Source organism: Orycteropus afer, unplaced genomic scaffold (assembly GCF_000298275.1).
Source record: "Orycteropus afer afer isolate SDZICR_OR568_19922 unplaced genomic scaffold, OryAfe1.0 scaffold00123, whole genome shotgun sequence".
NCBI lineage: Eukaryota > Metazoa > Chordata > Mammalia > Tubulidentata > Orycteropodidae > Orycteropus > Orycteropus afer.
The window spans coordinates 5,583,491-5,599,968 of NW_006921710.1; the positions used below are offsets into that span (position 1 = coordinate 5,583,491).

General features: G+C 40.9%; 1 protein-coding gene across 1 annotated transcript in view; it reads right to left on the reverse strand.

The window, feature by feature from the left end:
* The window catches only part of SPTAN1 (spectrin alpha, non-erythrocytic 1), a 68,553-nt gene extending 53,038 nt beyond the window's left edge, over nt 1-15,515 (reverse strand). The window contains exons 1-8 of the mRNA XM_042781455.1: nt 15,279-15,515; nt 8,888-9,013; nt 4,501-4,641; nt 3,983-4,129; nt 2,068-2,201; nt 1,749-1,893; nt 1,516-1,670; nt 595-730 (exon numbers count right to left, since the gene is read on the reverse strand). Of these exons, the coding sequence (XP_042637389.1) occupies nt 595-730; nt 1,516-1,670; nt 1,749-1,893; nt 2,068-2,201; nt 3,983-4,129; nt 4,501-4,641; nt 8,888-9,013; nt 15,279-15,515 (1,221 nt within the window). The remainder of the gene's footprint in view (nt 1-594; nt 731-1,515; nt 1,671-1,748; nt 1,894-2,067; nt 2,202-3,982; nt 4,130-4,500; nt 4,642-8,887; nt 9,014-15,278) is intronic.
* Between the last annotated feature and the right edge of the window lie 963 nt (nt 15,516-16,478).

The following is a 16,478-nucleotide window of genomic DNA, read 5'->3' on the forward strand; positions in this document are numbered from 1 at the left end:
AAGAGTCTTTTAGTTTCTGGTGTGATTATAATTTGTTGCTAGTGTAGAGGGACATACATGACTTTTGTACACTGACTTTATAACTAGCACATTAAAACATCTCAGAAAGCATATAGTAAAAATTTTAAAAAATCCTCTTTAACAGTGTTCTCCAAAATTACTTAGCCACAGAAGAACTCCTTTGTTTTTATAGTAAGACCTAGTAAGATCTCATAAAACTAGTTTTCCATGGAACATACTTTGGGGAAATACAAGAAGAAATAAGGATTTACGCACACTATGAAATTCAACATTTAAACAAAGACATTTTTTAAAATGCCACAGGAAAGGTGTACAAAGCAGTACCTCTACCTTGCCAGAGATAGTCTCTTTGCTTTTACAGATCAGTTAACTCCCTGAGAGTCAACCTAAGATCTCTCTTATCTATCAGAAGCAGGTAGAGCAAGTCTCTAAAGGCAAAACCAACAACAATCCTCTTAAGAGCTATCTGTGAACAAGGTTTCAACAACTTTGACTATAGATTTCATTGGACAGTGACACACTGACACATTATAAGCTAGTATCTTTATTTCTGGAAAATCCTGGAGACATTACCTTGTGCTCTTGATGTCTATCCAGCAGGGCTTCAGCTCCAGCCACGTCATTGGCAAGCTCATCTGCATTTATAAGGGCTTTCATCTCGGTGACCCAGCTGGTGAGGTCACGGAAGTCAGCAAGAAAGCGTTGAAGCCTTGGGAAAACCAAAGATAAGTTACCAAGGCTTTGTCAATGGAGGTCCTAGGATGTATAGCTCCCTAAAGATCTGAATTCTATTCTCTGTCTCAAAAGTCTAACAATCCAGACAAACTCTAGTCCTAGGAAATACAGCATTTTCCCAACCTAGGTAGTAAAAGAAAGCAAAAGAAGGCTGACATTAGTCCTTTAAAACTTAGGTTCTGTCCTATAATGTTCAATCTTGTTCCACATTTTCACCTTCCTTTTTATTTTCAAGTTCAACTCCTGGTTAGTAAGCAGCAGTCTTTTCCTTTCCAATCCTTGATTTACTCAATTTTAACAGGCTATTTTACATGGTGCTCAGACAGCTTAGGGTATATTTCTATCTGTTTTAATGTAGTGATATAGAAGAAAAATATTTAGAGTATAATAAAGTTGCTGGTCTTCAAATCAATACAATACACATAAGCAAAGTCACCTACATTTTTTTAGTAGGTGAAACCTAGCAAGGCACAAAGAAATGTTTTTAGTCTACAGAAATGACCCTTAAGAGGGAATGACACAGGGAAGAGGTAACTATGGGGAAGAGGTAGGAAGCGAGCTGTTAAATTTTGGGCAACTATAGTCAATGTCATGAGACAATATGTGCATGAACTGCTGTATCAAAATGAATTTGCTCTGTAAACTTTCACCCAAATAACAATAAAAATTTAAGAAAGAAAGGAATGACTCTTAACTCATCTTCCCCTCATTTACAAAGAGTTAAAGGATGTGAACTGAACACTGGAGAATTATTTCTACCTGTATGAATCATTGAGACGTGCATGTCTCTCTGCTGCCAGAGTGCGGATCTGTTCCCAGTTTGTAATCAGTTCCTCTCGCTTCACTTGAATCTGAGTAGCACTCAAAGGGTGGGACTGCTGCAGGCGGTCAGCCTCAGCACACAAGGCTTTGACCTAGAAACATACTCTGTCAGAATTGCTCTCTTGATCCTTGGTAACATATTTATAGAACTAGCTGCTTTCAAAACCTACCTTGTCCTCTAAAGCAGCAAGATCTCTCTCCAAACCCTCATGCTTGCGAAGCAGAGCCTGAACACTTGCCAAGTCTCGGCCAAAATCATCAGAGGCCATTAACTGCTCCTTTTCCTTAATCCAACCGATAGTCTCATCCACATCCCTACAGATAAAGACACCAGTTAACCCACGGTTCTGATGATTCTCAAGAAGAGTTGGGAACGCCACACCAGGCCACGACCCAGTTGGCTATGGCATTTTATTAGCATTTGCTATATTCTTTATCAAGCCCCTTCTAAGTGGAGCTCATTCCTGGAAGCCCACTCTGGCTTATTACCTGTTAAAGCGCTGAACCTCAGCTGCCCCAAAAAGCTTTCCCTGTCTCTGAAGAGCCAGCCCCTTCAGCCGCTGCCAGGCTGCATTTACTTCATCCTGCTTGGTCTTAATCAGTTCCTCTTCAGGATGCTGCTCCTAAACGAGAAGAAGAAGACACTGAATTTGGTCATAACCTCTGGTCCTCCAAGTAGTTACCCTAGAGTAACTACTCCTTGAAGTAACTACTTTAGCAAAATCTCTACTCTTCTGAAGAAGTTACCCTAGAGTAACTAGCTCCTTGAAGTATCTGCTTTAGCAAAATCTCTACTCTTCTGAAGAAAATCAGTGATGGAAGACATTCTAGTCTTCTGTGTAAAATGAAGTGAATTACATTGTAGAAGAGCTCCTGGTTCCTCTTACACAGAAATGAGAGCCACTATCTATTCCTCGGAGTAGAGAGGCTAATCTATAAACAGTAAGTATAGCCTTTATGTTAAAACACCTCAGCTGCAACTCTGTGTGGTACCTCCATCAATGCAACCATCTGCCCAACTGCTTAAAATTGTGGTATTTCAAATATTCATGAGGCTATCAAGCATTCTTACCCAAACACATGGTTTTTAGGGCTCCAAGGGTTTGTTCATTTTTCCTAGTTTCAGACTAGAGACATTTCATTGTAAGTATTCTTTCCCACCAAGCACATTTTGTTTTAATTAAAAATAACATGTACATACAAAATAAAATGGTCAAGCATTGCAGCGTTCTTAGAGCCATTTATGAGATCATGGGTTTGGCTTGATTGCTTTTCTTAAGCACAATTTTGGGATGGCTCAGGATTTTAGGAGATGGCACATGTGTCACTGAGGAAGGGTGAGTACTTCTGAGCAATACTGGCTCTCTCTCTTCAACACTGACCAGAAAAGGTAGATATACTAGTCCTGAAGCAGACCATATATTTAAAATTGAATTTCCCTGAAAGTAACTCTAGTTTCTGCTACTTGATGCCTTTGGAGCACTTTAAACTCTGCAGTGGAAGGTGGGAGTAAAGAAGTAGCTTACAGAACTGCAAATTGTACATGTAGGCAATGAAGGAAGGTCGACTCACTCTGCTCTTAACGGGCTCCAGATCTACTTACGGAGAGTCTTTTCATTACAAAATTCCCCTAGACTCCTGAGAGAGCTCAAGGAAGCATCAAATCAAAAAGGAAAGGAAGAACAATCAGGCACTGGTGGATGTCTGCCAATCCTAAGAAAGCATTTATAGGCAGTCCCCAGGTTATAAACATCTGACCTGAACACAACCCACAGGTACAAACCTCCATAAAGCTTATAATATTTAAAACTCAAGGTATTTGTGATGGTTCACAATAATAAATGGGTATTTTGCAACACACATCAAAATACTGTATTAATGTATTATGACGTTAAAGATGTTTCAGTGTATTTGGAACTGTGTCTTGAATGCTTTTTATGCATAGAAAGGTACACTATATACTAAGACAAACATGTGACTGATTTTAGATATGAACTATACCTAACTGTCTTAACTAATGTACAAATTCAACTTAAAGACAGACCTAGGACAGGAATACATTTGTAATACAAGGATTGCCTGCACTACCACACCCTTGTCTGAGAAACTATGAGACCCAGCTTCAGTAGCCCAATAAAAGCTTTACCACAGCCTACCTGAAAGTGGGTGGAGAAAACAGATCAAATGAACTCTGCCCTTCCTGCTCATGGCAATAAGTTAAAAAGCATTCTCTAATTTAGGAGTAATGAGTATTGTTGCCCTACCTAGAGCTAAATGAAACTCTCAGACATGCCTATAAGAACTTGCTCACTCAGCAATTAGGGAACTGATCCCTGAAATTTTCTTCTGAATACAGCAGGAAGTTGTGAAAAGCATACAGAGCTAATTCTCCTCAGCTATTTACCTGAATGAGTTTGGCAGCAAACTGGTTCACTTCATTCACTCTTTCTTCATGGGCAGCCATATCTGTTTGAAACTCTTCAAATTTCTTCTGTAAAACTTCCACATGTTCCAGATCCTGGCCTAGCTCCTCAGACGTCACAATTGCTTCCTATTCAGGGATAACAAACCCAGAGTCACCAACAAACACCTGGTAACAATGGCTCCTAGAAGCTTACTGTGCAACAGACACATTAAAGGATGGGGCCATGTTAGCTTTAACAGATGCAGTCTTGTGTGTAGTCTGTGATTTCTCACAGTTAAGAGGTAAGCTCACAGCATTTCTGTCTTAAAGACTCCAGTTTCAGAGCTGCAGAATGGACCATACCTAGAGAGCAGCTGGAGATCAGCAAATCTACTTCTACCTCTTTTGCTTAACTGGCTGCATCAGCCACAAACACTGGCCCTTGGCTGCAGCTCTCAGAAGAGCCTCACTCTTCTCTTTCATTTAAGGCTTAGTGAACGTTTCTTCCCAAAACATACCTTATCATTGATCCAGTCCATTACATCCTCACATTCTCGTAAATACTGCACCAACTTCTGGGCCTGCAGCAGTTTAATTCCTTTCTCCCGCATCTTTTCCAAAAGTAATTCCCATTGGCGGTGTAGCTCCATCAAACGAGTCTGGAGATTAAATACCAACTCTATGGATTACAACCAGTTTTATGGGATCTGGCTTTGCCATAGAGTTCCATGAAGTCAGAAACTTCATGGAGCTCTAAATAAAAATCTTTAAAAAAGATAATCCTTATACTGAGAGGAAATCACAGATTTAACTGAAAGAAGGAAAAGTACACACTTCATAGTAGTTTGGTATACCTTAAAGTTACAAAATAACTAACCTTTCTATAGGTAGATTTATTCAGGTTTACTTCAGGAAAGTATTTCCTAAAGGAGATTCCTAGACCAGAAAACTATTGTGTGGGGAAAAGATGAGGATTTAACATGGGAATTAAGCAGAAATCACTGAAGGGTATATTCTGAATTCAAGAAGGTAAGTGGGGAAAAAAAATAAAACAATGTGGGTGGTGGTACAGTGTGCAAGTCTATACACATCATAAATAAAGAAATAATTATGAGGCATAAACAAACAAACAAACAAAAAAAACCCCACCCCAAAACACCTAGTTGTTGTCAAGTCAATTCTGACATACAAACTCAGTAGGGCAGAGTAGAACTGCCCCATAGAGTTTCTAAAGCTATAATCTTTATGGAAGCAGACTGTCACATCCTTCTGCAGAGTGGCTGGTGGATCTGAACAGCTGACCTTTCAGTTAACAGCTGAGCGCTTGACCAGTGCGCTGCCCGGGCTCCTTAAAGAAGAAAATCTCAATATTTTTAAATGTAGAAAAGATGGAATCCTGAAATGTAATCAACTATCAAAATGGATTCTTGACAGAAAAAGTTTTTAGCACATCTATGAAAAGATACAGTGTGTGATAAAATATATCTCAAGTTTATTTCAAACTTCACCTAAGTGGCAACCACTGGCCCAAGCATATTCACTTCCCAGCATCTTTGGGTTCTCATAACACAAGCCCAGTAAGGACTTATCAAAAAAATGGGTCAAATTGAAATAAATTCAAGCTTAGGTCTGCATTTCAGTATTCTAATCCAACCTCAATGCCTTGATTATGCCTACCCAAGATACTGGGAGTTTCTGTATTACACTGACAGACATAAGAAAACAAACACAAAAGGCTTAAACACTAACAGAAAAGTCTGGGATTCACCCATCGTTGAGATGCCAAGTCCAGCAAAATATACCTACTCCTCACTTAATGACAATCTCATTACCTGACATTTCACATTTACAACAACAGTAGACAATCTGACTATTTTGCACATTAATGACATACATCTGGCAGTAACAAATGCCAGGGTGTAAGGTGTGAGCTAAGAATAACGCTGGCTGTGATGGTTAAGGTTATGTATCAACTTGGCTAGGCCACGATTCTCAGTGGTTTGACAGTTATGTAATGATGTAATTTGGCAGTATGTAATAATGCCAAAAATCCTCCATTTTGTGATTTGATGTGGTCATCCTCCATTTTCAGTTAACGCTGATTTTTACATAATGACTTGGTGTTTGGAACCTAACCATGTCGGTAAGGTGAGGAGTAGGTGTAAAACCTTGAAAGCATGGGACAGTCAACATGGGTGGATTCTCTCAGAAACAAGTATGGATGTTTAACTGGAAAGGAAAAAGCAGTGAGTGGGGGAGGGCAATAAATGCTCACACAACTCATTTCTACCACTGCAATCACTTCCACTACTGCTCATTAAAATGGTAACCCACCACTGAGAAGGAAGTGAAAAGCATACCAAGGCAAGAGGGAAAAAGCAACCAACAGCAAATCAATACTCCACCTACTCGGATGTGGGACCCAATGTGGGTGGCGGTGACTATGGGACGCCATGCCGTCCGGTACGGTGTGAAAGTCTAAACCAGTGATAGACAGGTTATCCAGGACACATAAACAGCCTCTGCATTACACCCATCTTCCTCTACGTTAGCACTGCCTGCCAAACTGAATTGCTAACTTATGGACCAGATAAATAGCCAAGATCTCCATGGGAACTGCATTCATGAAAGTAAACATTAAATGAGAGCTCTCTGTTCGAATTAAAAATGAGGCCACAGAAGGCTAGAAAAAAACCTCATCCCTGAATCAATTGTCAATCAAATCAATTAGTCTCTCACAGATTTTATTTTCACACTTTCAAGTGAAGAACTAGGGCAAGGCCAGTTCCAGTACTGGAACACTCTTTCCATTTCTGGTGTGTCTGATCTTGTAAATATTGCAGGTTAGAGACAGTTCAGTTTCACAGGTTTACTATTATTTGAGAGTGTGAGTGGGCAGTGAGGGAGAGTTACTAGTCTAACCAAAAGGGGGAAGAAAAAAAAAAAAAAGCCCCTATCCACCACAGGTGCACTTAAACACACTGAAAGCTGACAGAATAGGGAGGAAATCCTGGTTCTGACTCAGTGGATTTCTCATTAGGGCTATGAGGGAGCAGCAGGAGTGGTCAGACCAGCAGGTGGAGAAAAACTAAGGAATGTCAATAGGAATGAAATGCAGGTTGGAAAAATAATTAAGACCGGAGAAAAGGACAAATTGAAATTCCAGCTCTGTCACCTACTAGCTGTGTGACTTTGGCCAAGTTATTCAAATGTCTTTAAGCCTCAGTTTAAAGATGAGGAAATAACACGTAAAATGCCTAGTACAGTGTCTAAGTGTCCATCTGTTAATAGCTATGCAACAGATAGGAGGAAGCAGTACTTTTAAATGTTGCTTTTATACACGGCTTCAAACCAATTCATCCTGCTTAAGGCTACTATGTAGTAGTATAACCAGGTTACATAAGGGGAAAATGGGAAACAGATTAAATGTTTGGCTTGTATTGTTGGTATACATAAGCACCCAGGGATCTTGTTAAAAACTGTAGATTCTGATTCAATAAATCTACAGTGGAAAGGCACATTCTCAGCAAAGGGTCAGACCAGACCAGTTTGAAGCCCTCCTTTAATTACGATCTGCAAATAGGGTAGAGAATACTTACAGATCTGGATGGAGATAGTGCTGGGTCCCCACCACCAATTAATTACTCAAGCCAAACATTTGATCTACTTCCCATGTTCTCCATCTGTAACCTAGTTATACTACTATAAAGCAGCCCGTTCATTCTTGGAACATCTATCAGGAAAATAATAAAGAATGCTGATTTCATTTACTAAAAAACCATATACAAAATAGTAGAAAATAAGCAGATATTAATTTATAAATATTTATCTGTAGAAATACATACTACTACTCAAATGGGTTGAATGTAATTAAAGAAACAGTTTTGTCATATGGCATTTTGAGTTTTCCTTTATTTCCTAATAATCATTACTAGTAATAGTAATACTAGTAAACGATTATTAATAATAAACTTAGGGTTAATTGCAAGTCTTTAAATTCTACAGAGTATAGCAGAGCAAAAGTGAGACAATTATTCAAGACCTTTAACTTGAAAACCACGAGAGTGGATCCTGAGATAATGAGACCTCCAAATCAAACAGCAGGAAAAAGTGGGAGATGAAACATTTCTGCTGGGGCTTAAGAACACTGCTTTTATCTAAACCTTCAGGACCACTCTGACAGATGAAAGGCTAGAAAAGGCTGGTGCCTCAATGGCACAAAACTAAATATGTACCTGAAGGTATAACAAAGAGACAAGAGCATTCAGTTGAGAAACTCAGTATGCATACCTCATCCTAAGGTTTGCTTTCCCTTACTACCTCAGTGGAAATATGCAACAAAGCAGAGAGCAATCATTGCCCCAACTACAATGAATTAAAGAGTTCGAGAACTCCTGCCTTGAAGTTAGTCCTATCACCATGGTCACTGACCACAGGTGATGAAAATCATTATTTATAGATGGACCTTAACTGGCCTGCTGATTAGAGCTCAGTAAAGCTCCTCTCAGGGCAAGTCACAGAGATTCAACAGCAAGCTTCCCAACAGAGAGCTCTATAGTGTTCATGACTGATCTTATTCTTGTATCTTAATCCCTAAATTCATCAATTATACCAATATGCTTTCCTATCTAATTACCAAGTGTTAGAGCTACATTTCCTTATTCTTGAAACTAGATTATAGTCACATTCTAGCTTGTTCTATAAAGAGTTTAATTTCCTCACTGAGTATTCAAACATTTGCTTATATTCATAGAGTCATCATATTATAAAGGCAGGATTTTGGTAACTCCTCTAAGAGATTTTGTAAGTTCTTTTAAGAGACTGAAGAAGTCTTTTTTAGGAAACCCAAACTGACATGGAAGCATTAACCCATGCCATCCAACCAGGCCCATACTCATTACTCACCCTTATGGTTTCAGATGCAAAATGTCCTTCTGAGATCATCAGGTTTCCAGTTTCATCCAGCTTAACAATGGCTCCTGAGTTGGCCTGCACTTCAGCTTCAAAGGCTTGGTGCTTCTGAAGCTTTCCCTGTTGGTGGACCATGAAGTGAGCCATAAAAATGCAATCCCACAGCACTCATCTTTTGTCTGCGCCCCCCCCCCACCGATTCTTCTCCTCCTTAGCTCCACCTCTTCCTATGAACACATCACTCAGCATGCTCATCCATCTCCCTATATGCTCAATTACTCAAATACTGAATGCATCTATACCGGTCCTCTGAAAGCCTGACCACTGAGAACCATCAACTTTGCCGATAGGAAGATGCTACAAAATATCCTAGTTTTACTGTCCATCAGGAAATTAGCCTTTATGTGACTATTTAATCCCTACTAGAAATATAGAACCATATCAACAGTTTTCTTAGCATGCAGTATTTACCCTTAAATAATCCATCCACATTCACTCATGAGACTGTTCAGCTTGCTTCTGAAGTCACACACTGTGATAGCTGGCTGGAGCTGTGTGTCAACTTGGCTGGACCACAATTCTGTGTGGTTTAAGCAATTGTGATGTGGATAGTTCCAATGATGGGATCAGATGTATATGTTTTGAGCAGCCAATCCATTGAAAGGGAGTTTCCCTAGGGGTGTGGCCTGCTTCCAATATATTTATGGACATCCTGGGAAAAGAGACACTCTTCTGCGGATCAGGATTCTGTTGTGCTGCCTACAACGGTCCATGAGCGTACAATCCACCATTCTGCCTGAAGAGCTTGCATTCGTCATTTGTTGGAGTCAACAGCCAGTATACTGCCTGCCAACCTTGAGCTCCTCAGCCCCTGCAGCTGCGTGAGTAGGGAAAAGCCTCCAGCTTGACGTTTGATCCAAGAACTTGGGACTTGCCAGCTTCTGTGTGTGAGCCACTCGCCTAAGATAAATTTCTCTCTCTATATATGCTTTACTGGTTTTACTTCACTAGAGAATCCAGTCTAACACATTTGGTACCGAGAGTGGGGTAAGGGATATTATGGTAGGTAAAGCCAAGTGGAAGCCATTAGAACTGTCTCTACCTACAAAAATAGTAAACCAAAAGCAATACCGCATCCCTGGAGGAGTTGCAGAGATTACTGCCACCATCAAGGACTCGAAGGATGCAGGGGTGGTGATTTCCACCACATCCCCATTTCATTCACCTATTTGGCCTGTGTAAAAAAGAGATGGATCTTGGAGAATGACAGATTATCATAAACTTAATCAGGTGATGACTCCAATTGCAGCTGCTGCTCCTGATGTAGTTTCACTGCTTGAGCAAATCAGCACATCCCCTAGTATATGGTATGCAGCTATTGATCTGGCCAATGCCTTTTTTTCCATACCAATTTCAAAGGACCATCAGAAGCAGTTTGCCTTCAGCTGGTAAGGCCAACAGTATACTTTCACAGTGCTTCCACAGGGGTGGATCAACTCCCCAGCACTATGTCATAATAATTTAGTCCAGAGGGACCTTGATCGCCTTTCCCTTCCACAAGACATTACACTGGTCCATTATATTGATGACATTATGTTGACTGGACCTAGCAAGGAAGAAGTATCGATGACTCTAGACTTATTGGTGAGACATATGCATGCTAGAGGTTGGGAAATTAACCCCACAAAAATTCAAGCACCTTCCACCTCAGTGAAATTTCTAGGGGTCCAATGGTATGGGGCATGTTAAGATATTCCTACTAAAGTGAAGAGTAAGTTATTGTTATCTGGCTTCTCCTACAACTAAAAAGGAGGCACATCTGGTGGGCCTCTTTGGATTTTAGAGACAACATATCCCTCATTTGGGTGTGTTGCTGTGGCCTATTTATCAAGTAACTTGGAAAGCTGCTAGTTTTGAGTGGGGCCCAGAACAACAGAAGGCTCTGCAACAGGTTCAGGCTGCTGTGCAGGCTGTTCTGCCACTTGGGCCATATGATCCGGCTGATCCAATGGTGCTTGAAGTGTCTGTAGTAGATAGAGATGCTGTTTGGAGTCTTTGGCAGGTCCCTATTGGTGAATTGCAATGCAGACCCTTGGGGTTTTGGAGCAAAGCCCTGCCATCCTCTGCAGATAACTACTCTCCTTTTGAGAAACAGCTTTTAGCTTGTTACTGGGCTTTAGTAGAGATTGAACGCCTAACCATGGGCCACCAAGTCACCATGAAGCCTGAGCTGCCCATTATGAACTGGGTGTTGTCTGACCCACAGAATCATTAAGTTGGATGTGCACAGCAGCACTCCATCATTACATGGAAGTGGTATATCAGAGATCAGACTCGAGCAGGACCTGAAGGTACAAGTAAGTTGCATGAGGAAGTGGCCCAAATGCCTGGTCTCCACTCATCACATTACCTTCCCTCTCCCAGTCTGCACCTATGGCCTCACGGGGAGTTTCTTATGATCAGTCGAAGAAGAGAAAATTTGTGCATGGTTTACAGATAGTTCTGCATGATATGCAGGCACCACTTGAAAGTAGACAGCAGTGGCACTGCAGCCCCTTTCTGGGACTTCCTTGAAGGACAGCGATGAAGGGAAATCCTCCCAATGGGCAGATCTTTGAGCCATGCACATGGCTGTTCACTTTGCACGGAATAAGAAATGGCCAGATGTGTGATTATATACGGATTCACGGGCTGTGGCTAACAGCTTGGCTGGATCGTCTGGAACTTGGAAGGAGTATGATTAGAAAATTGGTGGTAAGGATGTATGGGGAAGAGGTATATGGACAGATCTTTCTGAATGGGCCAAAGGAGTAAAGATATTTGTGTCTCATGTGAATGCTCACCAAAAGGTGACCTGGCAGAGGAGGATGGGATGACATGTTCAGTGGAAACCAGCCATTCTTTTTCCCCAGTTATTCCTGTCATTGCTCAATGGGCTCATGAACAAAGTGGCCATGGTGGCAGGGATGGAGGTTATGCATGGGCTCAGCAACATAAACTCCCACTTACCAAGGCTAATTGGGCTACTGCCACTGGTGAATGCCCAATTTGCCAGCACTAGAGACCAGCACTGAGTCCGTGATATGGAACCATTCCTCGGGGTGATCAGCCAGCAACCTGGTGGCAGGTTGATTACATTGGACCGCTTCCATCATGGAAAGAACAGCATTTTGTTCTTACTGGAATAGATATTTATTCTAGATACGGATTCGCCTTCCCTGCATGCAATGCTTCTGCCAAAACTACGATCCGTGGATTTACAGAATGTCTTATCCATCATCATGGTATCCCACACAGCATTGCTTTAGATCAAGGGACTCACTTCACAGCAAATTAAGTGTGGCAATGGGCCTATGCTCATGGAACTCACTGGTCTTATCACATTCCCCATCACCCTGAAGCAGCTGGCTTGATTGAATGATGGAATAGCCTACTGAAAAACCAAATGCAGTGCCAGCTAGGTGGCAATACCTTGAAGGGTTGGGGCAATGTTCTCCAGGAGGCTGTATATGCTCTAAACCAGCATCCGATATATGGTGCTGTCTCTCCAATAGCCAGGATTCACGGGTCCAGGAAACAAAGGGTGGAGACAGGAGTGGTACCACTCACTATTATCCCTAATGACCCTCTCAAAAAACTTCTGCTTCCTGTCCCTGTTACCCTATGCTCTGCAGGTCTGGCGATCTTAGTCCCAAAAGGAGGAACACTCCCACCTAGAGAGACAATACTGATTGCATTGAACTGGAAATTAAGAATGTCACTAGGCCATTTTGGCTTCCTTATGCCTCTGGATCAATAGACAAAGAAGGGCATTACTATACTATCTGGTGTGACAGATGCTGATTACTAAGGGGAAATTGGATTGACATTACATAATGGAGGTAAAAAAGATTATGTCTGGAATACAGGAGATTCTTTAGGACATCTCTTAGTACTACCATACCCTGTGATTAAAGTCAATGGAAAATTATAGCAACCCAATTCTGATATGACTGATAATGGCCCAGACCCTTCAGGAATGAAGGTTTGGGTCACCCTACCAGGCAAAGAACCACGACCGGTTGAGGTGCTTGCTGAGAGCAAGGGAAATACAGAATGGGTGGTGGAAGAAGGTAGCCCTGAATATCAGCTACAACACGTGACCAGCTGCAGAAATGAGGACTGTGATTGTTTTACTTCTTCATTGCATATGTACACCAAGTATTTTTGTTTCCTTCTGTTATGAACTGTGAAATATAAATAAGGTTAATTCATTTCAGTTGTATGCATGTTAGCGTATCACATTAGGCACAAATATGACTTTGTAACTGTCCTTAGAGATTATATATGGTTAAGAAGATGTGTACAACTGCCAAGTTGACAAGGGGTGAACTGTGATAGTTGGAGCTGTTTGTCAACTTGGCTGGACCACAATTCTGTGTGGTTTAAACAATTGTGAGGTGGGTTGTTCCGACGATGGGATCAGATATGTATGTTTTGAGCAGCCAATCCACTGAAAGGGAATTTCCCTAGAGGTGTGGCCTGCTTCCAATATATTTATGGACATCCTGGGAAAAGAGACATTCTTCTGTGGCTCGGGATTCTGTTGTGCTGCCTACAATAGTCCTTGAGCGAACAATCCACCATTCTGCCTGAAGATCTTGGATTCGTCATTCGTTGGAGTCAACAGCCAGTATATTGCCTGTCAACCTTGAGCTCCTCAACCCCTGAAGCTGTGTAAGTCGGGAAAAGCCTCCAGCTTGACGTTTGATCCAAAAACTTGGAACTTGACAGCTTCTATAAGTGTGTGAGGAGCTCTGGTAGCATAGTGCCTAAGGCACTTGACTCCTAACCAGAAGGCTAGTGGTTCAAATCCACCAGCCACCCTTCAGAAGGAAGGTTGGGCAATCTATTTCCATACTGATACTGCCTCGGCAACCCAAGGATGGGTCGCTATGAGTCGGAGCCAACTCGACTGCACATAACAACAAAACAATCACATAACAAAATGCAAGTCATTTTCCTAAGATAAATTTCTCTTTCTCTCTCCCTCTATGAGCTTTACTGGTTTTGCTTCTCTAGAGAACCCAGTCTAACACACACTCTTTGATGTGCATACATTCCATTTCTCAATACCTCTTTTTTAACCAAGTACTGAGAACTGGGAAGGGGTCTAAAGATTATAGCTAAGCTAGTGCTCATCATTTTCTGTTCTTAGACTACTTTGGTATAGTAAAAGAACACATGGGCCCAACTACTGTTCCACTAGCTACCAAAACAATTAAGGAAAAAAAAAAATCTTTCATCAAAATCAATGACAAGTCTGTGCTTTAAAAAAAGTGTCATGAAGGTATAATTTACATACTGTAAAATTCACTCTCTTAAATACGCAAGTCAATGATTTCTAAAGGTTTGGCTTCTAGTAAGACTTAGCCAATGAGTCTCTTAAAGGGTCTTCAACAAATCATAACTAAATTTTCACTAGCAACAACATTGTTAGTGTGTCCTTCTCAAAAACTTCTAAGTGCATAGGAAAGAAGGACATAGGGAGAAAGTAACCAAAGGAAGGAAGTGGGAAAGACAACTGTTACATTACAGGGATTATATAATCAACGTCATGAAACAAAATGTATATGAACTGTTATGGAAAATCAACATGCTCTGTAAACTTTCACCCAAATCATAAAAAAAAAAAAAAAACACTTTAAGCGATCAACCTAGACTTATCCTAAAAAATGCTTAAGGATCATCAATGACTGCAACGTGTGATTTGAGAACCACTGGCTTAAAGCATCCAGAAAAGATAGATAAATGTCTAAGAGTCTACCTTCACGCTAATACACTAAGGGCTTTTCAGAATAGTGGATTAGTCCTTTATGTCTGATCTGGAGCTCTGGTTGGCACTGTGATTAAGCATTGGGCTGCTAACTAAAAGGTTGGCGGTTCAAACCCACCAGACGCTCTGTAGGAGAACAATGAGGCAGCTTGCCTCCGTAAAGATTCACAGCCTTAGAAACCCTATGGGGCAGTTCTACCCTTTCCTGTAGGAGTGCCATGAATTGGAATTGACTCAATGGCAGTGGGTCTTCACATCTGATCTAAAGCACTCTGGTAGCACTGTGGTTAAAGCACTGGGCTACCAACCAAAAGGTCAGTGGTTCAAACCCACCACAGGAGAAAGATGAAGCAGTCTGCTTCCGTAAAGATTTATAGCCTTGGAAACTCTATGGAGCAGTTCCAATCTGTCTCATAGGGTTGCTGTTAGTTGGAATCAACTCGATGGCAGTGGTTTTTTTGTTTATGTCTGATTTACATTCTTCTGCCAAGGTCATAATTAACTTTCTTTGCTAATTTTTGGGGAAGAACATTTGGGTTCTTCAAAATTTGCTCAGGGAGTCAGACACACCTGCAAGTTGGTTGGGTCTTTATAATTCTCATCAGATGCAATCTGAAGTTTCTCCTGAATCCACTTCTCCAACTCCTCAGCATCTCTTTGGAAAAACTGGAATCGATAGGAATCTTCAAGCTTCTGGCGCCTGAGGGTTGAGAGCTCCTTGAAGCGGTGATACCGGTCTAGGACCTGCTGGCGTCTCTCCTGAATGTCTTCTGCTGTTTCCAGCACTTTGACCCCACTTGGGTCCATTTTCTGAAATGACAGAATGTCCTGAGATAAGCACCACAAGATACCAAAACAGATTCAACAGAATCAATCTTTCCGAAGGAAAGAGCAATTTTCAGATTGTCCCAGTAGACAAATGAATTGAATGGGTAGCTCCCGCCTAAGAATGTAACGATGAAACCCAGGTACTATTCCTTTACCAAGGCTATCCACTCCCACAACACTTACCTACAGGGGGATCCCCAGAGGATGACTAACCAGTATGACAATAAAACCAAGTGAAAAAAAAAATGAAGACTGGTTTATAATGTCAATTCTGCAGGGGCTTTGAGAATTCAAAGGAAACACCAATCTTAGTCAAAGAATTACTGACAAGTTCCTTCATCTAGTCTCTGCATTTGATTGTGTGGAAATGAGAATGGTGGGTTCAAACCGCAGACTTTTCAGTTAGCCGCCAAGCACCTAACCAATGCACCACCAAGGCTCCTTAGAAAGAATTTACTCTTCCTTAAATCAGATTTTTTTTCTATCTTTCTAGATCTCAGTGGGTTATTCAATAAAGAAAAGGAAATGATTATAAAATAATCAAATTCTTAATAATAACCAATAGAAGTTACCTAGACAAAGTAATTGATTTATTGGTAACCCCAAAACGTCACCCCTCCAAGTCTTCAGACTATCAAAGAGCCTGGACAATAGATAAACTTAGTTTCACCCAAAAGGGCACAATTTTAAAAAAAACCAAACCAAAGAGTATCTTAAAAAAAAAAACAAAACCTTGAGACAGATTTGCCTTACTTTATTCCTACCTGTTATTGTAGAAAGCAAGGAGTCTAAGTTCAGCATCAATTTCAAGTTAACACAAATGCAGGGTAACTGGGCAAGTGGTACTTCTCCACAGTACTTTAAACCCAGATTTTAATGTCAAAGAGAAAACCTCACCTAGCTATATAAGAAACCCAGAATAGATTTGTTGTTGTTGTTGTT